The sequence below is a fragment of the Salvia miltiorrhiza genome, chromosome 3 (assembly GCF_028751815.1).
Source record: "Salvia miltiorrhiza cultivar Shanhuang (shh) chromosome 3, IMPLAD_Smil_shh, whole genome shotgun sequence".
Taxonomy (NCBI): Eukaryota; Viridiplantae; Streptophyta; class Magnoliopsida; order Lamiales; family Lamiaceae; genus Salvia; species Salvia miltiorrhiza.
Genome location: NC_080389.1, coordinates 58,059,163 through 58,084,824, shown reverse-complemented (window position 1 = coordinate 58,084,824; position 25,662 = coordinate 58,059,163). Strand labels below are relative to the sequence as shown.

General features: G+C 34.6%; 1 protein-coding gene across 1 annotated transcript; it reads left to right on the top strand.

The window, feature by feature from the left end:
- The first annotated feature begins 12,928 nt into the window (after positions 1-12,928).
- LOC131019059 (transcriptional activator DEMETER-like) lies at positions 12,929-25,385 on the top strand. Its single transcript, XM_057947740.1, is given in 26 exon segments — positions 12,929-13,081; positions 13,617-14,874; positions 15,726-16,093; positions 16,095-17,444; positions 17,524-17,530; positions 17,573-17,920; positions 20,191-20,281; positions 20,373-20,595; positions 20,597-20,925; positions 20,927-21,354; positions 21,430-21,737; positions 21,827-21,906; positions 22,084-22,168; positions 22,248-22,339; positions 22,410-22,478; positions 22,583-22,619; positions 22,723-22,805; positions 22,944-23,375; positions 23,477-23,513; positions 23,601-23,658; positions 23,922-23,968; positions 23,970-24,062; positions 24,183-24,248; positions 24,443-24,557; positions 24,636-24,674; positions 24,766-25,385. Coding segments are annotated over 25 exon segments (6,057 nt in total). The 5' UTR covers positions 12,929-13,081; positions 13,617-13,712; the 3' UTR covers positions 24,876-25,385.
- Positions 25,386-25,662: the final 277 nt, after the last annotated feature.

Genomic DNA, 25,662 nt, shown 5'->3' with positions numbered 1-25,662 from the left:
TGTGATTTAAATGTGTATTTATAAAAGGGTTAATTGCATGATAATACACGAACTATAGTCACTTTTTCATTCTGTATACCGACTTTGAAACTTTCATTTTTAATCATGAACTTTGCATTTGTTTCAATTTTTCCATAAAATTAATTTACCCCCAATTTGATGATGATGTGGCTCCTATATCTCAGCCGGAAGTGTGCCATTTAAACCGCCGTCCGAAAAATTAAACGACGTCGTTTTTATAAGTGTAAAATGACATTGTTTTGCTCCAAAAATGGTTGAAAAAATAAGGTGGAGGTTGTTGATGGGCGGCGGTGGTGTCTGTTACTACTGCTGTCGTCGGGCAAGGGAGAGGAGAAGAGGCGACTGCCGGTGTTTGAGGAGAGTCGACTGGTGCTGTTGTTGTACGGTTCAACGTGAGGAAAAGAGGCGACTGGTGGTGTTTGAGGGGGAAAGATTTTCGATTTGGGGCTTTAGGTGGAGGAGAGTCAGGCGAGATGGAGGTGTCGAAGGGGCGGCGACGCCGACGATTTTCGTCGGGTGGATGTTGTTGGAATTGGGAGAGAGGGCTGTGAAATTGATGGAACTAGGGTTTTCAATTTGAGGGTTTGTTGGGTAGAGGGTCAGAATAGAGAGGGAGAGAGGATGGCGCCAGGCTGGAGAGGTGGCGGCGCCGGTGACCGGCGCTGCATGTGCAGCGACGGTCCGCGATCGTGCGCGGCGATGGAAGAGAGTCAAGCGAGAGGGAGGTGTCGAAGGGACGGCGGCACCGACGATTTTCGCCGGGTGGCTGTTGTTGGAATTGGGATTGAGGGAGCTAGGGTTTTCAATTTAGGGCGAGGGGTGAGGCGAAGCGCCGCGGCGTGGCTGCCTCGCCGGAGATGGAGGCGGCAAAGCAAGGAGCGACAGACCAGTATTAAAACGACATTGTTTTCGTGCCACGTCATTTTAATTAATGAAAATGTTACATACGCGTGTCATGTTTAAAGACACGTTAGCTTTCCGGCCGCCGGATTTTAATTTTATGGAAAAATTGGAACAAATGCAAAGTTCATGACTAAAAATGTAAGTTTCAAAGTTCGTGTGCAGAATGAAAAAGTGACTATAGTTCGTGTATTTTATTGCAATTAACCCTTTATAAAACAACGTACAAATTTTTTTGATTCAACTAGCTCACAACAACAAAATTATTTAGCAGTGACATAATTTTAGTGACATTAAGAAATATGTCATGAAATTTATTACATCTTTTATTGTAATAAAATTTAGCTATACTCACATATGTATCTATATACTTTAGTTACACATAAAAATATAAGTAAATTTTATTACATTTAAAAGTGTAACAAATTTTGTGACATCTATTGAGTCAAAATAAAAAATAAAAAAATTTGATATCTATCGATATAATAAATTTTGTGACATCTAAAACCATCACAAAATATTTTTGTTACACATAAGTGTCATAATATATTTTTGCTCTCTCTCTCTCTCTCTCACGCTGTCACACACACACACACACACAAACACACGCTAGTGTGTCACACAAATTAACACACATATAAATATAATTATATTATTATATTATTCATAAGGGTAAATATCATGAAAATCCTTGAATTATATCCGCTTTATCAAAAATACCCTGAAACTTTCGAAATATTCTCTAAACCCTCAAATTATCAGGTTTTTATCAAATATATCCTACATCTATTTTTTGGTCACCAGAAACGTGAAGTGGCTCGCTGAATGCCACAATGTAATTTAACATGTAGTGAAGAAAAACCTAAGATAGACACATCTTTCCTCGGTCTTCCCGGTGCCTTCATCGGCTGTGTTATCTAATAATACAACAATGTATTGAAAGAGTTTATTCTTAATTCTAAGTTATTAGCTTGAATTTCAAACACGATAGAAGAGTTTTTAAATTTCATAGTGATTTTTATTTTTAAAATGATATGGTTCGAAACTACGCCGTTTTTTCCATGTCATTTTAAAAAAATAGAATATAAATTATATTGTGGCATCGGGCGAGCCATATCACGTTTCTGGTGATCAGAAAATAGATGCAGGATATATTTGATAAAAAAAACTTGATAGTTTGAGGGTTTAGAGAACATTTTGAAACTTTCAGGGTATTTTTTATAAAGCTAGTATAGTTAAGGGGTTTTGATGATATTTACGCTATTGAATAAAATTATATTTATTAAAGAACTAATTATAATATACTATAATGTCATAAAAAATAATTATATTTTCATATGCCACAAAAATAACTACACTTTTTTGTGATAAATTACACAAGTAAATAAAGAAAATTTAAAGACCGAGCGACGATGAACTTGAACTCAGGACCTCGGGCCATGTCTTTATATGTCACAAAAATATTTACACCTTCAAATATCATTAAATTTAGCAACATGTTTTTATTTTTGTGACACGCATAATAGCTACTCAACTCAACATGCCACAATTTTATTTAGTGGCATTTATAAGTGTCACTATTTGTCAAAAATCATGTCACTATTGGAATATTTTATTGTAGTGATAGCTTAGTATTTGTTAGAGTATAGATACTCTTTGTTGGTTTGTCATTATGTAGATTGTACATGTCGGTGTCTCATATATGAGGTGATATAAATTTTGAACAGGTGATAAACTTATGGATAAGCACAAGACTCCTAATTCATGTAAAATTACATATCAGATATACTTTCACTATTACTGATAGCCAACGAATTTGATCATCAACAAATCTATGGACTTATTATTCTTGGAGGATAATTAACATATTGATCGAGTTTATTATCCTAGACGAGTTCTTATCAATTTAGGACTCCAACATGATTCATCTATATAAAGAAAAAAGAAGAACGAGTTCTAGTTGTTACTTCAATATTCCTTTGAGTTGATAAGAGTATTTTTTTCGTGGTGTGGCCAGATCATTATTCTCTTAAGTCATAGAATATTTCTTGAGATTTGTTTAGTTCATACATTGAGTTTCTATGTGTGAAATTGTGTTATTGCTCTTTGTGTTTGTGAGCGATCTTGTGATCGAGAATATGGGGGTTCAGTTACTTTGCTATTGACGTATTGTTTTGTAAGGGTGTAATTAGGTGGTGTTCGCCAGAGTTCACACCTAGAAGGTTTGTCGCTGTTTAGCTTTCAATATTTCACCATTAGGTGAGATTTCCGAAAGTTATAAAGTTTTATTGTAAGTTCTTATGTAAGACTGGAGTCTTATTGTGAGTTCTTCTGTAACTTAACTTATAATGGAACATTTTCCTTGGACGAGGCCCTTTAGACGTAGGTGCTCTATCACCGAACTGAGTTTCCATTCTTGGTGTTTCGTTTGTTACAACTTCTGTTACATTCTGTATTACAGTATGGCGTTACTTACTAACATTGTCTGTTACGAGATTTTATGTGCAATTGAATAGGTGACCGTATCAGTATTATATACATATATAAGTTAGTAATAATTAATAAACAATTTCTTCACAATTTTCACCCTACAATTCAGCCTACCTATAATCAATTTTGGTCCTAATATGGGTGGCCATAATAGCTCTAAACTCAATGTATATATTTGCATCTTTTGTCAAAATAAAAATAGAATGTTGCTAGTTTTATTATTTTGTATATATTGTAATTTATTTTTGCAATTTTTTTAAAAATAAAAATAGCTACAATGTGTTATTTTAAAATTAACTAAATTCTATGTTATATTTTAAACATAAAAAATTAAATACATAACTTTTATAATTTTTTTGCCACATCATAGCTAGCCGGTCAAATTGCTTTTGTCTAATTAAATAAGATTAAAGTAGCTTTTGTAAAAGTAAGGTTTTGGCATATACTATGTTGGTGTTTCTTGGCATATAGTAATATCTTCTTATGTTGCTTCTCATAATACTTTTGACAAATAGTAATTATTATTGTATCTTTTTCATGGGTATTTGTTATACTCCCTTCGTCCCACGAATATTGACACGTTTGGTTTCGACACGAAATTAAGAAGTTGTAGATTAGTGTTTTAAGTATGTAGGTAATAAAGTATAAAAGTGATAAAGTAGGAGAGAGAATGTAATTAAGACCTCTTATTTTTGGACTAATTATTATCTTATTTAAAAATGTGTCAAGATTCATGGGACGGTCCAAAAACAAATACGTGTCAAGATTCGTGGAACGAAGGGAATACATGATTCTTTGTAGTTAGTACTTTATTATGCTCCTGAAATTTAAACGTAATACTCCCTCCGTCTCAAACGAAATGTCCTGTTTTTCTTTTTGGGCTGTCTGTCCCAAACGAAATGTCATGTTTCATTTTTTGACAATACACTCTCTCTCTATACTTAATATTTAAATAATTTCCACCAACCCACTTTATTTACTTTATACACATTTCTTAATCTCCGTGTCGAAAAGAATGACATTTCGTTTGGAACGGAGGGAGTATAATGTTTGTGATAATTTATGCTTCGAAAAAAGCACTACTACTTTTTTTCGGAAAAGAGGTAACCACAAATCGATCGTACGGCTATTTGGCTTTAAGCTTTTAATGTGAACCATTCGATTTTTTTTTTGATCAAATGCACTTAATTCCCCGAGACGAGACATTACTGCCATTTGTATAAAATTTGGTGCAGAAGTAAAGTCCTCGTCAACGAGATGGCACCGAATGTATTGCGAAAAAAAGAAAAAGATTATTATAAATACATTTTCTTAAATAAATGTTTATCTTAACACAAGCATGGAAACTCATGTCTTTTTTTTTTCTTTTACCTCCTATACTTAATAAATTCAACAAGAGAAAAATATGAAAATGACGATATTTTTTGTATGTGACTTTTTTTTTTTTTTAAGTTTATAACTAATTTTTAGAATTACAAGAGGTATCTAATATATAATCAAAAAGCAGGCGGAATCACTATAAACCCCAAGATCTCTCACAAAAAAATCTTTGGATGCCTCAACTTTTTCACTTGAACTAGGCCTTTTTGGATGACTTAAATAATAATAATTGCCAAAAAAAAAAAGACAACAACAACAACAAATATAGTGTTTTAGTTTAGCATTGATGACTATTGTTTGAAAAAAATCATAATGTTACAAATTTACAATACACATGTTTTATGAAATTAAAAATACATTATATACTCCATATTGCTCACATTTAAAAAATTATTTACATCGATCTTTTAATGTACGTTCTTAGAATAAAAACTATTGTAAATTAGTTTTGACCTTCATTTATTTCACTTATTTTCATATTTTATTATTCTTAGCTAAACAAATTTTAATTTGGATCTTGGACATATTCGAGTATATTAATTCTACACGGGTGTATTATAAAGTAAAGTATTTGTCAACAACATTGAATTAAATTTATTGCGAAAAGAAAGATTATTATCGATACAATTTTATAAAATGAATGTTTATCTTAACAGATATTTAATCATAGTCAATATTCATGTATGGAAACACATTTTAAATTTAACCTCCTATACTTAATTAATAATTTTACAAGATGTTGGTTTAGAATTAATTAAAGTGAAATCACTCATGATCATAGTTAACATTAATTAATGCATTCATCATTTTGTCAAATTTTCCCGTTAATCAGTTTTATGTTATATTTTTATTTATGCTACGTTAGTGAAAAGATGTTCATTTATTTTGTGGTCATTTGATTATTGGAATGGTAACAGTATAGTTAAGCAGTCGCATTAACAATTTTTTTACAAAATAAGTTGTAAAAAAATATATACTAAATTCATGTAATAATAAAAGGCTGAAGGCGACATGATTAGGCAAACAATAGTGCAGAACAGCACGAATGGTGCAAAACTGCAGTATTTCATGGATTTGGTGCTATTTACTACAAATCATGTTACAATTTTTTTTATTGATAATGCACCAATTTGCTTTAGTAAGGGATTTTAATTTAATAAAATCGATCAATTTGTTGGTCTAACTGGTTTGTTTCATGATAGTCCCTTTTTCTTGGACCCACACACCAAACTCATTTGGTGATTTTTTTGGCTACCTATCTACTGCAATTTTTTCGAATCTAATGCAATTCTTGTATATCCTGGGGACAATAATAAATATAGTACATTTGTAATTGTTCAAAATGGGATTAATAATTAAAAGTTATGTTAAAGTTGTTTGAACTATTTGAAATAGGGGGGATTTTTTTGGACATGAGATCCAGTATAGATATTTCACTTAGTGTTATATATTTTTAATTTTTTATCCTTCTTTTGTTTAATTTCAAATTTATATACTTTAATTTAATATTATAATTGTTAACTAGGATTTATCTTATTCAATTATGATATGTAGTTATTTTAGAGGTGTTTTCTAAGGTAGTCATTCTAAAGTAATAAAAATAAATAATTATCCACAAACATAATTTCAATAACTTGTAGTCAAAATTAAGTGTTCTTAACGAAAATACTCCCGTTTTCTATGTACAAAAAGCACACCGCTCTCTCTCTCTCTCTTTCATTCACTTTCGCATTCCCACTTTCTGAAACCCTAGTTCGCCGCCGCGCCTCAACCATTCTAAGGTATATATCTACAAATTTATATCTTTCTCTTGCTGCTTTCTCTCCGACAAACTCATTTATCTTTGATTTTCTTCGTCGCCGCCGTCGACATCATCTCATCTCCTTCTAGAAATTCGACGAAATATGAGTTCAAAGAGTTACAATAGTTCAAAAATTTTCAAATCTACAAAAATTATGAGATGCAAATCGAGATCTGAGAAGATTTAGAACGAAATGGTACGAACATATCTGTATCATCCATTCCAAGATATGTCGTATCAAACGGAGAAATGAATGGAGCCAACGTACCCATTAGCTTCGTTCATCCTGTTCGTACCAAGATCTGTCGAGACAAGGACTGGTACGGTTGGTGGTAATGGTTCCATTCGTGTTAGTCGCCCCGAGATATGATGCGAGGAATGTTTGTAATGAAAGCACAATTTCGTTCCAAACCGCGAAAAGTGTGCATTCAAAGAAGAATTCATTCCATCTGTGCCAACTGCGCAAGATTGGGATGAGGAAGTTCATCTCCACCGCCCATGCTCGACATATTTCTTCAGTCCAAAAAAAGTAAAGGAAAATGATGAAAAATGCAGATTTAGTTTAGAGATTTAGTTCTATTTTGTGTTAGTTGTAAGATTTGACGTTGATTTGTAATTGTATTGTTAATTTGCAAAATGAATAGAATGTTTATTCAAATTTTGTTCATCAGTTATAGTTGGATTTGTTAGAACAATCTGTAAATATATTATTTTTTATTTGCCATTTTGCTTGGATAAATGGTACGAAACGATATATTCAAACCATTCGTCTCAAGTTCTTTCACGCTAAGCGTTTGGTACAAATATATTACTAGTTCACAACATTCACCCCAAGGTCTTTCGAGCTAATGTTGGCACGAGTAGACCATTTCACACTTATTACCACTCGTTTCAACAATTGGTGTGATGAACCTTGACACAAATGTCATGAAATGGAATAATGGTACAATTCGTACACTTGGTGAGTAAAATATTGAGACGAATGGTACGAACTAGCATATTCACACCCATTCGTCCCATTCTTGCTCGTGCCAAGCGTTTTGCATAAACGGTGCCAAATAACATATCTGCACCATACGTCCCAGTCTTTAGTGCTAAATATTTGGATGAATGGTACGAATTACAAGATAGCATACTCATTCCAACACAAGCGCACGAAGAACATTAGCCTCAATGGTGTGAATAGATCATTTCATACCATTTGTCTCAATATTTGGCACGACAACAACTGAGACTAATGGTTCGAATATGGCATTTCGTATCATTCATTCCACCAATTGGCAAGAACAGACCTTGTGACGAATGGTGCGAATGAAATATCTTTCCTTTGTCCTTCCCCCTTAATTTTTCTCCTCACCCAAATCTCCGAATGTAGCTTTAATGCCCAATGAGACAGTCTGTGCGCCAATATCCATCATTTTCTCATTCAAGACTTCAACAATCGACATGATCATTGATTCGTATTGTTCTCTCTAGCGTTCCCTCTTCGGGTAGGCTCAAAACAAAACGGTGTCATCATTTTTAAACTTTTCTTTACCGTTGTCACCCAGCTTCAGAGCGAGTAAGACAAGATATGAAGTTAAGTCCAATTTTCTTTCCAAGTAATGTTCTACAGTGAAGTGTGTAGAGAGCGAAAAAAACATCAATGGGCTGACACTGACATTGAGAGACAAGAGCGGGCAATTATTCCACATCTGATATCCCGATGGAGTAATTCGCCGATGAATAGCAAGTCTCATCTAACAATTCCTATAGGATAGGCGTATAATTGCTACTCTTGTGCAAAAAAGTCTGGAATGCCAAGTGTGGTTACATGCATTTCTATTCGTACCATTAATCTTCTCATGTGCTTACACAATAGATGATGAAATGCGGTTGTATATTATAAAAAAAATAAGAAAAAAAAAACGGAACCTAGAACCCTTGAAAGCACAGCAAGAAGCAAACTAAGGGCCGAGCCTCATTAAAACATTTGCAAGGAAAACCCAAAGGGAATGTGCTTGCGCAACAGAAGTATAAAATAATAGATAATAACACTAATTTGAAACAATATACATCTTCTTCATTTTAAAACAAATCCAACTACAAACATTACAAAAATAAAACGAAATCTTGCAAATTTAAATATATTTATGCTATAACTAAATCTACAATGATTTTAACGAATACTAATGGGGATTGTCATTGAATCCATGTTCTGGATACTTGTCGGTGGTGCTAATGATGGGCGATAATGAAGTTCATGTAGACACCCTGACCACCAATTATGGGTGGTGCTAATGGCCGCATTGATCACCTAACATGACAGATCTCGACACATATGGTTTCTATGTTCCAAATCTTCTTAGATTTGCATTGTATGTCATAATTCTCTTAGAGCTTGAACGGAAGTATATCTAGATAAGAGGGAGTTGACGGAGGCATACTTGTGAAATTTGAGATGGATAGAGAGAAAGATAGAAGCTCGACGGAGGAAGCATGGTTTTCGATATAAAGAAATAGCGAAAGTGAGGAAAATAGAGAAAACTCGTGCTTTTTGTACATAAAAAAGCGCAAAGGAGTAATTATATCAGAAACAATAAAAATTGACTACATATTATTAAAATACTGTTGGGTGGACAACTATTGATTTTCACCATCATTAACACTTATTTTCATTATTAAATTTTATGATAAATCAATTCTATAAATATTGGAGGATCAAATATACATTTATTCTTAAATATTCAATTGTACGTAATTTTATATTTATTAAAATAAAATATAAAATTTATGTTCACATGGACAAAATATCATAACTTTATATCCAGAAATAGATTATAAAATAAGGTATTACGTACATGATCATCATCATATTCATAAATAGCGACTATGAATATCACATGTACTGGGGGAATTATCCCCACAATATTTACCCGACTTAATGGCTTTAAACTTTTTTTTATCATTGCATAATTTGCATTGTATATGTCACCCCCTTCAACAAGACTGCTCCATAATTAAATACATGTCTAATTGATTTTGTCAATACCCAGATTACTTATTCCAGGCACTTCAACCATGAAAATGACTCCACCCATCAAACCCTTTTTCTTTGAAGTGATGAACAAACCAATAAATGTACCAAAATGAAAATATTTATTTTCCCATGTTTTTCGAAAGAGAAATACATACGAGTAAAGAATCACTTCTTACGGTGCCTTATAGTGGCTTATAAAATTGTCACTAATCCAAACATTAATTCTTGCACACAACAAAAATAAGTATGTGTGCAGATATAATATTATAATAGGTACTAAAACAGTAAAGAACAATATGCCAAAAATAATTATCCAATTCAATGAAAAAACACCTACGTAAGTAAATGAATCGAATAGTGTCGAATACCATGATTTTGTATTCGTATTTGAATACTAACCGAATCGAATCGAACATGTATATTTCAAATCGAATATTTATCGAATACGAAAATCAAAACTTTGATATCGAATCGAATACGGATTATTTGATTAGTTTACAATCGCAATGAAGAAGCGCGACTTGTGGTGGAAGAATGACTTAAATTTAAAATTTTGAAGTTATAAATTGTGAAGAATGATTTTAATGCATATATAATATTATTCTTTGCATTTTTTCTTTTTAAAATGGTCAATTATTATATAATACCATAATTATTATATTATATTTTTTATAATATTATAATTCTTATATATATATATAATTAAATATTTGTGAATATAAAATTAAATTCATCCAACAAAGTGATGAAGCCACCGTAAATTTAATAATCTAAGGATGAAGAATAGTTCATAATTTATTTTAGCTCATCCACACACACATATAAAAATAAGATTTAAATATTTAATTAGATATCTACGAATATCGAATTGAATCGAATATCATAATTTCATATTTGAATTTGAATACTAATCGAATCGAATATTTTTGAATACGAATATCAAAATTTCGAATCGAATACCGAATCGAACAAAAATATTTGATTCACGCGTTTACGAACCTCGCTCAGGATAAACGATCCACTATATGAAGTTAAGATATACAAAAGACTTACATAATAAGACTCGATCTTACTTAGCATCTATATCTTCTCAAAACCTCACCAACATTGCACAATTGAGAGCAAGACAATAACTTATTCCCTATGTGTGAATACAACACATTCACCACCTAAACCATACGAAAACATCTTCCACCACCAGCCTGGTGAAAGAAACAATGAACAAAAAAGCACAATTCCAACCAATCGCTTAAGAACAACATGAAAAAAAACGACTAACTAGATCACACACTCACACATTATATAATATGAAAATAAGCACGAAAATATTATCTCCAATATTAGTATCATAACAATGAAATGGGCATGCAGCTGCAAATCGTCCTCTTCATAACTCTTAAATAATCAAAGCTTGGAAAGATTTTCCATTTGAATAGGACTCGATTAATAAAGAAAGAGTCTATCTGTAAAATTGATCCATTAATACATCAAAAGACCTGGATATTCGAATCCATACATATTCAAAAAATAACTCTAGAAATAACAGCTAAAAATCCATAAGGATAACTATCGTGTTGTTCCAAACATGAACAAGTACAAATGTACAATGATAGATATTGTACTAACTTCAGGAAGTATATCTGCTGATACTTTCGAAATGTCTATGTGATGACAATATAGTTGAGTAGCTTATACTACTATCATTTATAAAATTAATTAATTTCTTTATTCATCGATTCTATAAATATCGAGCCTAGCTTTTTTTTTGGATTGAAAATGTCGAGCCAAGTTAATTCTTTCAACAGGATGATGAATTGCGAAAAATAAATTTTTGCTATCTTTGAAATTCGAACTCAGAACCATGAATTCATCCAATAGGATGATGAATCAACCGTAGATTTTGATGATCTAAGGACAAAAAATGATTCTTATTTTATATATATACACTTTATTCTTTTCTTTGTTATTTCAGCAAGTTTAAATTATATACTACTCCTACATTTTAAGAATACCTAAATATTATAGAAAATATATGGAAGCTTACACGTACTACAATATTACTTTTACCCACAATAATAGTATAATCGAAATGAGATCACAAAATATAATTAAATTGCAGTAACATCTATTCAGACATGCTAACAATTAAGTAGTTGAAGTCAATTATTTGTCCGTCTTTCACTTTTTGTTGACTACCCGATTCTCGTAAAAATAGAAAATTCAACGAACGTTTAAATCTGCAGATTTATGTAATAAAAAAGGAAAATTGCATCTAAATACACAAACTTTGTCAAAAATTCACATTTGACGCGAAGTTAGGATTTTACATTTTAATACACCAATTTTCGTTGTTGTCCAAATTTGACACAACTTAATTCTTAAAAATTCAAAAAACAACCCCTTTTTGTAAATAATTATACAAAGACCCACTTATGTTATAATTTGGGACATTTAAACCAAAACAAGATATTTCCTTATGATGTTTTCTTTTAAACCATTTTAGGCGCGGATCAAAGATTAAAAGAAAACATCATAAGGAAATATCTTGTTTTGGTTTAAATGTCCCAAATAATAACATAAGTGGGTCTTTGTATAATTATTTACAAAAATGGGTTGTTTTTTAAATTTTTAAGAATTAAGTCGTGTCAAATTTGGACAACAACGAAAGTTGGTGTATTAAAATGTAAAATCTTAACTTCGCGTCAAATATGAATTTTTGGCAAAGTTTGTGTATTTTCACGCAATTATCCCTAATAAAAATGATATGATGATTATTTACAATTTTCTTACAATCACGATTATTTATAATGAAAATAGTACAACCACCTATGCTATACCAGTCATTTTTTAGTTTTTTCTTTTATGGCGTCTTTTATTTTAGGTAAACTACCCAATTCTCGTAAATATAGAAAAATCAACTAACATTTAAATCTGTAGATTTATGTAATAAAAACGACATGATTATCTATAATGGGAATTATCCAATTACGTATAGCTATATATTACTCTCTTTGTCCGTTAAAAATCTATAGACGCATATATTTTAATAAAATAATTGATAATGTTAATTATAAGTGTGTAAAGAACTCAATACTATAAATAGGGGTTACAATTTTTTTTATAAATGAAGTGAAAAAGAAGTTACCGGTAAATTTTTTGTAGACAGAGTGAGTATATATCATATTTGAAACATTGAATTTATGTATATTTAGCAATAGTAGGAGTGCCCTTAGTTACTGCAAGAATCTTCCTACCTGCCTAACCATGCAAATTTCTTTTGTGTAAATATAAAAGGGGGTAGCATTTCATTGTTTTATAGTTAAGTACCACTTAGCTCTCCTCTCTCTTTCTCTCTCTATAATCTCTCTCTCAACCTCCACTATTGTAACGAATGCGGTTTTCTGGCATTGACTCGTGGCGGAGCTGATCTTTTATGTTGTTTCCAAACAAGGAATACTATGTACAGATCGGTTGGTTTGATTATACCTGATTGAATTGCTGTTAATTTTTTCCAATTTAAGCTTCTTGTGCTGTGCATTTTTTCTCTATCTCTCTCTCTCTCTATTGAACTAAATTGACATGCTTTTAATTTGGGTGTGAAGTATCTGTTGTTTGATTGCATTTCTTCACATGCTAGAGCCTCCATTAAAGTCTTGTAGGTTTCGTTTAGCTGGATGCATTATCTTTGGAATTAAAATCCTACAATTTATTCTGATTCGGAATTTGCTACTGTAATCTCTCAATTTTGTCGTGTTTCTATTTTCAGTTTATTTCTAGCTTTTTAAGGCAGGTATACAGTAATGTGCATTTGTTAATTGGTTCTTCTTCTTCTTGTTTGTTTTATTTTTATTTTTGCTAAAACTGGGAACTTGACATGCAGATTGTTGAGGAATGGTTGGTTCTTGGAATTGAACTTGTGAGGATTAAATTTTCTCATCTTGGTTCTGATGAATTTTAGTTTTAGAATTAGTCTCAGTGAATTTCTTTTGTTGGAATTTTTTCCAGGAAGGTCAAAAGAGTGTAGAAATTCAGTTACAAGCAGTTGATGGGGTGATTTATCTCACAAATAAGGGGTAATTGGTTGGACACATCCAGTGGATGATGGAGCAGGGGAGGGGATCTTCAATGCCCTGGGAGAAGGGAGTTACACAGAATGGAAATTTATGGATTCCATCTACACCTGGCAAACCACTTTTGCAGAGTTCTAATAATGCGCGGTCTGATGTGCAACAGAGTCAGATTGGGCAACAAAATTGGGATGTGTATGAAGATGTTTATCGGAATAAGCAACTTCATAGTTTTGATCTAAACAGAAGTGAAGGTCCAAGCTACACGGAGCATAACCATGACACCTGGATTATGGGTCAGGGGAGGGGATCTTCAGCACCCAGGGAGAAGGGAGTTACACAGAATGGAAATATATGGATTCCATTGACACCTGAAAAACTGGTTCTGCAGAGTTCTAATAATGCCTCGTCTGAAATACAACAGAATCAGATTGGGCGGCAAAATTGGCACAATTTGGTTGATGTGTATGAAGATTTTTTGCGGAATAAGCAACCTCATAGTTTTGATCTAAACAGAATTGAAAGTCCAAGCTACACGGAGCATAACCACAAAGGTGTCCCTCCAGCTGAAAACTATAGCAGGCTGCAGCCGAATTTGCCTGCAACTGGGAATTTGGGGTTGAATGGCAAGGTGCAGACTAGTCAAGCTGTTGCTTCTGTTGAAGCCTATAATAGCTTTCCATTGAACTCTGACCGAAATGGCTGCACAGGGGTGGATGACTTGCAGCTCAATAACCAAAATATTAGCATTTTACAGAAGCTCAGATGCTTGAATCACAATGCAGGAAGAATTGGCTCTTATGTGCAGAATTCAGGTGAAGTTGTTTCCAATCAGGAGGTTAGTTCATTTGCAGACTTAATGTGCATCGTGAATGCTAAGCGTTCCCCTCCATCAAATGGATCACCGTACAGAAGCTCTTTTTTGGAGGGCAAGCCTGCCGTCCCTAGTCCAGTTTCTAAAGTTGAAAGCAATCACCCTTACGCATCACTTGGTGTCAGAGCACAGAAAAATCACATTTTGCAGGGGAGCAATCAGGTGGGTTGCACATCAGTTGGTGTGAGAGCCCAGCAAAATCACATTTTGCATGAAAGCAATCACGTGGCTTATGCAACGGTTGGTGCTGGATTCCCGCAGAGTCACATTTATTATGAAAACCATGACGGTGGTGGTTACAACCAACAAGAGATTCTGAACAGTGAGTATACTGCATGCAAGACAAGTGTTTTAACCTTTTCTTTTGCATGTGACTTCCCCTTTGCATGATGCCTTAAATATGGTCGCATAACTCTCCAATGACAATTTGATAAAACCTTAGATTCATTGCAAGCACTTCTAACTTCTTGTCACTATTTTATATACCACTTTTTTAACATAAAGATGGTTTTAAAATGAATATCTTATTGATATAGAATATTCATCTCAGTGAAATGGTGTGGACCACATAGTCTAAATAAAGGGTCTTTTCTCTCTCTTATCCAATTTGGAATTATATTGTATTGTATCAAAGCTCAAGTTTTAAGTAAGAAGTATGTAGCTTAAACTCTGTATTTGCTTTTGTTGGTAGAAAAGCTAGCATCGGAAAGACTTGGTCCACATATTACTTATCCCTAACTAGGTAAAGTAGATGGGTTAAATTTGTTTCCTACTGACCAGTGACATCTGTATTAGGCACTTAATTTCAAGTCAATAGATCTAAATTGTTAGGAATTTTAAACAACGGCTCATTTTCAGAATGTTACTTTTATGTTCCCGGTACTTGATAAAAGATGTCATTAGTTGATCACTTACACTTACTCATCCATTATATATTTATTCAGCATGATTGACTATTGTCCTTTACTTCCCAAGTTTCTTATCCCCCTTCTTGCATTTGATAACTGAACTAGGTCCGTTTTCCAACTGAGATAATGTAGTGGCTATGTGTATTAGTGAACCAAGTTTTAGATGAATTTTTGAAATTGACTATTTATAGGTAATGTCGTGAGTGGATTGTATCTTGTTGAAATTGCATTGTGAGACCATAACTCAAATGCTGTGTTTTCATAGGTAGACCTTTAGTGGCCAAATCAGCCCTAAATTTGACACCAAGATCAGAAGCTAGGGAATCCTCAAGTGGTTCAAGGTCCTTCCCAGTAGGGCCGGTAACACCAGCCCAACAAAAGCAGTTCAAGACTCACCAGATCATTCAAGTGCCACAGTTGTTGATAGAAAACACATCAACCCCAGAAAACTGTATCCTTGGAAGTGTTGTCTTATCTTCAGCACCTGAAATTATTGAGAAAGAGCATGGTGACATTTTAGATAAATCTATGGGTATATCAACTGCGGCAATTTCAACATCTCCCCAGGAAATGAAATGTTCTGATGGTGGTAATGGAGGAATTGATCTGAACAAGACACCACAGCAGAAAACTGCCCAAAAGAACAAAACACCGACCCAAGGTAGTGGTTGAAGGGAAACCCAAACGATCACCAAAGCCTGCTTCTACAAAAAGCAACACTGCTGATGGAACTCTTCCAGCAAAAAGGAAGTATGTGTGGAAAGATGGCACCAAAAACTCAACTCCTCCAATGACTGATACACTAAAAGTAGTTGAAGCATCTGATATGAGGCCTGCGACGAAGTCATGCAAGAGAAAATTAAACTTTAACATGGAGACTGTGGAAGCCAATAGAGCAGAAGAGGAAGGCCAGGGTAGTCGACTTGACCACCAGGAGCAGAATAATGAACGGCATAAGCTTCGCATGGATTCAAGTGGACCGTCAACATCTGCAGCTAAGGCAGGTCACCACAACACATTTGATAGAGAGGGACAACAGACACCGACTCCCTACAATTATGTTCACTCAATAAATAAAATACCTTATCCAGAATCAACCCCTCTGGAATCTGCAGCAGCACCACCTACTTCTAGAGACCATAGCTTGAATGTCATTGCAAGAAGTTTCAATAAACGAAATTCCAGCATATGCCAATCCAGAAGCGTTAGTAAGTACAATCAAGTGCATCATCAAAGCAGTGGAAGCCGTGCCCATGTTGTCTTTCAAGAAAATTCCGGTGAGCAAAATTTGGGCTTTGGAGCACAATCATCTGTGCAGACTACGCCTCAAGTTTTGGAGGATTTGATAGATGTAACTGATAATCAAGGAACCAAGAGAGCATATAAACATACTGTGATTGGAAGTCCGCAAAATATGGCATTCATAGGTTCCCAACTCCAGTCTCAAGGAATACCTGAACGGAAAACTGGTTCAGAAACACGCCATAAAAAGCACGCTGAGGCTAAATTTAGTGGAAGGTCACTCAGTAGGCAATCTGGCTTTACAATTGTTGAAAAAATTATGCAAGAAATTGAAAGCAGAAGGAATCAGAGTTTCCTGGCACAAATGTCAACAGAGCCCCAGAATGATGAATCAAGAAATTCTGATTGTAGAAGTCAGGCGATTAACTTTAATTCAAATGATAATTCCACCAATGTCATTTGTGATCGCTACACGAACTACGCCGATATTAGGCATAAGTTTCAGCAACAGCATGCTTTATCTCAAGAGCATCTATATTCAGAAAGTATGCTACCAAAGACATCCCCCAACTTTGCTGATACGCAAATCACCAAATCCGTCGCTGCAGGGATAAAGAGGAAGGAGTCAGCTGCGATAAATGGAAACATAAATTATCCTCTTGGTGTTGTAGTCAAGAAACGGACTGCTGGACAACCAACATATAAGAAGAATCCCCTTGTGGACAAAGTTGCACCACCAAGAGCCTGAGAACAAGAGAAGTTATAGGAATTCCTCCAAGAAAGTTGCAGGTAAACATTTTTCTGAACTGTTATTCTGTTAGTATAAAGGTTAAAAGATTAATTAAAGAAGATGGTATCTCTCTGTCTCAGGGAACACAGTAGACATATATTCCACCGTGGATGATATAACCAATGGCATGGAGCATCTTCACATCACTAACAGTGGCAAAGAATTAGTTTGGAAAGAGCAAAGTGCACTTGTTCCATACAAAGGAGATGGTGCTGTTGTTCCATATGGTCTTGTCAAAAAGAGGAAACCAAGGCCTAGAGTGGACCTTGATCCAGAGACAAATAGGCTGTGGAACCTTTTAATGGGTAAGGAAGGAGGTGAAAGTCCAGAAACAATAGACACAAATAGAGAAAAATGGTGGGAAGAAGAAAGAAAAGTATTCCGAGGTCGAGTGGGCTCATTTATTGCACGAATGCATCAAGTCCAAGGTATTTTCTCCAGAATACTAATATCAATAAACCAGTAGATATATAAATCACTATCACTTAGTGTTACAATGATCCATACTTGATACTACAATTTAAAAAGAAAAAATACAAAAAGAGAAGGTAGCTAGAATTTATGCATTTTATAAAATCTTATGTCATAAACCAAAAAATTTGTATCAATACCAAAATTAATATTGGTAAACTAGGTTTCATTTATTTACACCAAGACCTGTATCTGTTGGAAACATAATTCGATAGGCTTCAGTTGGATATTGGGAGGATAATGGAACTTAAGTCAGTTCAAGATCCCTACAGCATAAGGATAGCAATAGGAAGAAAGATAAGAACTTACTTATTAGAAATGAGAAATACCTTATATTTTAAAACAACCACACCTTAATCTCTGTGACTCAAAGATGATTAGATGAAAAAATATATCAACATTAGCTCAAGATCCAACTCCTAGTGCACCCAAATTTGGTGTTTGTTGTGAGGTAAAAAAGAGACCAGAATCATGGCCCACTCTCCAACAGATGAATCTGGAATTGACATTAGATCCCAAACTTAAGTTTACTGCACTTACCCAAACTGATTTATGTACATTTTTCCATGTATAACTTTCAAATTTTTGGACATTACTATGTAAACTCTTCTTTTGTTGCAAATTGTGCGTACAACTTTGTGGAGTTGCGAATCACCAACTCTGACAAAATATTCTGGTGAGGTTCCCAACGTGCGTGGCGCATAAAGGCATAATCTCAGTTCCTCCAAAAGTTATTGCAGTTTATCATCTAACTTTTGTGGTTTTCAGTTTACCACTATAATACAAAGAAAATACTAATATATTGAATAAATCACACCTTTCTATTTTATTAATTTAGTAAAGACAAGTAACTAGTGTAAAACATATAGGCAATAGTTATTGTTCATGTAGTTTTAGATTTTTACTATAGTTTGTAAGTTGAAATAGGACAGTTAGAATTTGTATTAATATGTATTAGTATTAATTTTTGAGTATAGGAATCTAGTTATGTTGTAAATTTCAGATAATCAATTGCCTTGATACCATACTTATTTAATGGTTTTCTTTGAATTGTACTTTATTTAGACTAATTTATTGAAAATTTAAAATAAATTAATGAATGATATATAGTTATCATTAAAAAGGGGTCAGATTTTAACCAATACTTTAAATTGTAAGTATATGACAATCAATTGCATTAGTATTATTGTTGTTCTAATGTTTTTCTTAAGAAATACAGTCACATATAAATATATCTTATATTTATTTTCAAGTAAAGTGGCAAAGTAATAATAGCGTAAAGTTCAGGTGGTAAAAAAGAAACAATTTTGTCATGTGTAATGCACATGGCGTAATTGTGAGTATTCCCTCAAAGTTCAAGATGCAACTAACAAGAAAAAAGAGTTTTACATAGCAATGTCCAAAATAGTAAATGTATAGGTGGAAAATGTAATTAACCTTAAACATAAATATTGGGTTAAGGTCCTTGTGCTGGTTTAGTTTGAATTAAAATTTTAAGGAAAAGGGGAATAAAGAAGAAAAAGAAGTTCTGGACTCAAGGAATGATTCTTGTCTGTGGAAACTTCTTTGCATTCTTTCTGTGTTTCTGGTGCAGAAAGCTATGATCAAATCTACAATGAGTTCTTTTATTGTAACTCTCATGACATGGATTCAAATTGGATCTTTTTTTAATGCTATCTGTGAGGATCACATTTTAGCATTATGGGTGCCTCTGGCAGTGCTTGTTCGCCAATATTTGGGGATAAATCTCCATGTCAACCCTTTTTATGTTGGTATGGGAAGTACATTTTGCAGAGCTTTAAATCTCTGCTGATGAACTTTCTTATCATATGATTCTGTTTTTGATAAATTAACAGTATTAAATAAATAAATTTAAAGATCCGCGCCACAGGGGACTCGAACCCAAGACCTTTGGCCTTAGGCATTAACCCCTTGCCGCTTGGCCAACACACGCACACTCTTATCATATGATTATTACTGCAGAAATGTCCAACTCCAAGTTACTCATCATAAGGTAACTTTCTGTTTAGGGCAATTCGACCATCTTTCTGAAGCACAATATTCCTACTATATCAAGCTTTGACAATATATACTATAAGTTAGTAATTAGCATACTAATTTCATGGTACGGTATCCCTGAGACCAAGCGACATATGGACTTCAAAAACGGTCAATTTATTGAGGATGTCCTACAACTAAAACCTGAGATAGATTTGTATCTGTGCAGGGGACAGGCGATTCTCCAAGTGGAAAGGGTCTGTGGTTGATTCAGTGATAGGAGTATTTCTCACACAAAATGTCTCAGATCATCTTTCAAGGTAAAGTTAATGACCTTGATGAAACATAAAAAGCATTTACTTACTTGGTAGAAGCTAATCACAGTTTTATAACTTCTTTCCTTGCTCGCAGCTCTGCTTTTATGTGTCTTGCAGCCAAATTCCCTTTAAAATCAACAACTGCTAGAGAACCATACTGTGAAAATGGTGGAAGTCCAGCAGTTGGAAAGCATGAGGTTCGCATAACATATCCAGATGGCACAACTTATCATCAAAAAATGGCAATGGAACCAGTGTCTGGACATAGTCAAGTGACATCAACTGAAACATCCACATACAGAACGGACAGTGTTATGCCAGAAAAAAGGACTTCTCTAGGTTAACGATCACTATACCAGGAGAACAGAGGAAGATATCATTTCATCACAAAGTTCCTCAGAATCTTTTGTTTTTCAAGCCACAGAAGATGTTAGATCCAGCTCTGCCTCAAATTCAGACGCCGAATGTGGGTGCAATATCAGCAAAAATGTTGGGCATCAAAGTGTTTCCCAACAGGCTGAAAGAATTGCTGCATTGCAGCAAAATAAGTTCCACCTCCAAGATAGTGTTTATATAGATAAGATACGTGTGATTGATAATCAACAATTTGAAAAACCAGCAAACACGCAAAGTCGAGGGTGGGCTGGCATCTCTAAAGCCCAACAGCATAAGAGCTCTCATCCTCCCATTCCCTAATTCATGGACAAACATGTTGATGGGAAACTGGGAAGCAGAAGATCTTGCTTTCTTGGGAAGAGAGAGCATAGCTACTTTGACTTCAAAAGATTCAAAAGGAACGGAACCACAATGCATGGATGATTACAGAGGTCAAAGTGCAGAAAGTGCTTTTATGGTCTCGGAAGATGGAAGATCCGGATTTCAGACATCATTAGCTAATCACACAGTTCTAAAAAAGGGCCTTGAGTTGCAAAATGATTCTCTAGATGAGTCTTCTAACAGGAATTTTCAACATTCCATGAAGCATATGAGCGAAAAGCAAGGTGCTTTGCATGCTGAAGGCACACTTCTGACGGACCCAAGAAGACCTGCTGAAGCATTCAGCAAACAGCCAAGTGGTACTGCATGAAATACTTTGATGTAACTTCATTCATAGGAAAAATTCTGATAAAGGATATGATTTTTGGTTGCAGATAATAGCAAATGCACAGAAGTTGAAACTGATATGGGACAAAGACAATCTTCTGACAAACTGTCCAGAAAGACCAGTATCTCAACTTCAAATATAAGAAAGCAAAAGGCTGAGAAGGTAAAAGCTGAACCATTTAATTGGGATACGTTGAGGAAACAGGTTCAATCGAAGAAGGCTGGGACAATAGGAAGAAGCAGAGAGGCCATGGACTCTCTTGACTATGAAGCAATGCGAAATGCTGATGTTGGTGAGATATCGGAGACAATCAAGGAAAGGGGTATGAACAACATGCTAGCAGAGAGAATGAAGGTACATATAATGGTTATAAATGATAATTGATGAATCCTACAACTTTGAGGACTCCAAAATACCAATGTATGTTCATCGAATATGTTCAGAACTTTCTTAATCGTTTGGTTGAAGATCATGAAAGAATTGACCTTGAGTGGTTGAGAGATGTTGAACCAGACAGAGCCAAGTAAGTTTCCTCATTAAAGTAATAATTCCATTCATATTTCTTAATGCACATTAAGAAAGGCACAAGCATATTGGAAAGACAAAGAGATGAGCTTATCTTCTATCTAGTATATCCACCTTATGTTTTTATAGTAATGTAGAATACACTCTTCAGTTTCCGTAATAATATTTCTTGCAGGGATTATCTATTAAGTATACGAGGACTAGGACTAAAAAGTGTGGAGTGCATACGGCTTTTAACCCTTCATCATCTTGCTTTTCCTGTAAGCACATCTCAAAGAATAGATCAAGTATATGTACTATGATGTGAAAGAAATCTTGATGCTGACTATCACTTGTTAGGTTGACACCAATGTTGGGCGTATTGCCGTTCGACTTGGGTGGGTTCCTCTACAACCCCTTCCTGAGTCACTCCAGTTGCATCTCCTTGAACTGTAAGTGTATGTGAGCTGATCGCGATATATTTTTCGAGCTGTTGCAGATACTAATATCATTCCCATGCAGTTATCCAGTCCTGGAATCAATTCAGAAATATCTTTGGCCAAGACTCTGCAAGCTGGATCAGGAAACACTGTAGGTGTAAATATATCAATATTAAAACTAGAATTACCTATCTATATTATAAAAACTCTAAAAATTCCAAGATGTGAACTATTTATTATCCCATGGTACTGCAGGTATGAGCTACACTATCAAATGATAACATTTGGAAAGGTATGCTGGGGCAGTTCACCGTTAAATCAGCATTTGTGTAGTAACCATAGTATACAAACCACAGAAAATGAGTTTCTCATTGGTTTCCGTATACTGGGTACAGGTTTTCTGCACAAAGAGAGATCCAAACTGTAATGCTTGTCCATTGAGAGGAGAATGTCGACATTTTGCCAGTGCTTTTGCAAGGTTAGGTTTGCTGTCTACCTAGAAAACCAACTGTCTACATTAAAAGCAGGAATCTAGGCAGTCAAAGGCTATATTTTTTAATTACTCTATATGTTCATTTGCACAAAAATTATGACAAACATAATGACTGTGGTGCAGTGCAAGACTTGCTCTTCCAGGGCCGCAAGAGAGGCAAATAGTAAGTTCAGCTGCTCCAAAAGATGCTACTAATAGCAATGACGTTATAATAAAGCATATGCCACTGCCTCCGTCTGAGGATACCATGGATCAAGGAGTGAGGTTGTCAAGGGATTGCGAACCGCTAATAGAGGAACCAACAACCCCAGAGCCACCCATAGAAGTGGAAGAAAGAGATATTGAGGATGCATTTTATGAGGATCCAGATGAAATCCCTGTCATAAAGCTCAATATTGAAGAATTCACTACAAACCTACAGAGCTTTATACAAGGGCAAATTGAAATTGGCGAAGGTGATATGTCTAAAGCTCTAGTTGCGTTAAATCCACAACTTGCTTCCATACCAACACCGAAACTAAAACACATCAGTCGACTGCGGACTGAGCACCAAGTGTAAGTTTATAACTGCATGCTAAAACTTGCAAGTTTGAAGAAATCCTACCAGGAAATATGAGTAGAAAACGTCAGTAGCTAATAATTTTATATTGCTGCAGCTACGAACTTCCAGATTCACATCCTCTACTCAAAGAGGTTAGTTATGTCCCCTCTCATTTGAACTTCTGTAGTTCTGTTTTATACATAACTGGATTTCTGCTGACCTACATTTTACATGTCTAGATGGATAGACGAGAACCTGATGATCCAAGTCCATATCTTCTGGCAATATGGACTCCAGGTAGGTTATATTATCTAGAAGCACTTGATGTGATCCAAAATGCCCATGAATGGGCATTAATTGCCACGATAGTAACAAGATGCAAAAAGTTCTACTAAGTTTAAGCGTTCTAGTTAAGAGAAACCCATCTACTGAATCCAGTACGGCATGCATACAAAATTAAATGAAGCCCCAAGTAATAAAAGCAATGGGGTAATATTAAAGAAATATACCAAATTGTTGGATGTATGCAGCTGAATATGTCAAAACAACATCTTAACCAGGTGAGACAGCAGATTCTGTTCAACCTCCAGAAAGTAAATGTAGCTCCGCTGGGAGGAGGTGGTCTGTGCATCAACATGGCTTGCTTTTCATGCAATAGCACAAGAGAAGCACAGTCTCAGACAGTAAGAGGCACAATTCTGGTAAGAATGGGAGTGTTATCATTGTCATTAACAAAATGTTGTGGACAATTAACAAAATATACCCATTTTTCCTTTCCACTTTATTTTTGTTGTGTTTGCTGAATTGAAATCTCCTTGTAGATACCTTGCAGAACGGCAATGAGAGGGAGCTTCCCACTCAATGGCACATATTTCCAAGTCAATGAGGTAACAAGATGTTTATATTCTCAAGCACTTTGTTACATAGGTCCTGTCAATTGGACATTTCTGCAAATTTAAAGAAAAAAAGGAAATGTTACTTTACTTAATACCCAGCCTGTATGATGTATCATGTATGCTAATTACATGCGTTAATTAACAAAAGAGGGATGTATCATGTATGACATGTCACTCTTATGCAGGTATTTGCCGACCATGAATCCAGTTTGAACCCTATAGATGTGCCAAGAAGTCTGCTGTGGAACCTTCCGAAAAGGACCGTATTCTTTGGGTCATCTGTCTCATCAATTTTCAAAGGTACATGAAAGTCTCATTAGTTTATATAATGCATGGCAAAAGTATTAAAGTGACTGAGATACGACTGATTCTTCTTAGGCCTGTCAACTGAAGATATACAGTACTGCTTTTGGAAAGGTATCAACTCTCATAGTACTCCAACTGGACCAGTTTCTATGATGATCCAAAGGGAAATTTCACACGATCATAAATTCTAAATGCAATGCAGGATTAGTGTGCGTCAGAGGATTCGACAAGAAAACTCGAGCACCACGACCTCTAAGGGCCAGATTGCATTTCCCAGCAAGTAAGACGGTCAAGAGAAATGAGGAAACATAGAGTAAAGCTGCAGGTAAAGCTGAAAGTTAGAATTGATAACGAGCACATTCCCTCACCGAGAAGTAAAGAAACTACAGAAGTAGGATAACGGTAGACGTGCTAACAATTCTTTCACATTCATCTCTCCTCTCCTATGAGCTGCCAATAACCTATTCTTTGATTGGTTTCTTGGACCTTGCCACGTAACAAGTAAGTCTCCCTCTGCTGCTCAATGTGACAGGCCATTCGTTGATATGGATGGCTCGTACGTTATAGACAGCTGCAACTTTTTTCATAGGTCGATTATGTTCATAATTTATGCTCACAAAGTGAGCCTCTTGTCAAATGGTGAAGAGGAAGAGCAGTGAAATGAATGTAGTTTACTGATATATCAGATGTTTATGTGCATCTGTCACAAAATTCTCTCTGGTTGTAGGAATCAAGAAAGATACTATTGATGTGTACCGTTTCACATATGTTGTAAACATTCTTTTTATTCAGAGAATAATACAGATTTAAATTATTGATAAATTCAAACATAGCTTCAATGCAATTTACACCGCAACCTTTTTAGTTAAGGCAATAGAGTGTAATATGCCTTGTAATTTGAATAGCTGCCAATGTCAACATTCCCAGAAGATTCATTGACATAAATATAACATCTTTTGTGGATCAGAGATTCAAATATTTTTCTACTGTTTTGCAATATTTTTCTACTGTACAAAACAGATTATGAACATGAATTCGAAATAAGGACTAGGAGTTCGAGTGTTTGATAAACTGGATGGAATAATTAGTATTGAGAGTG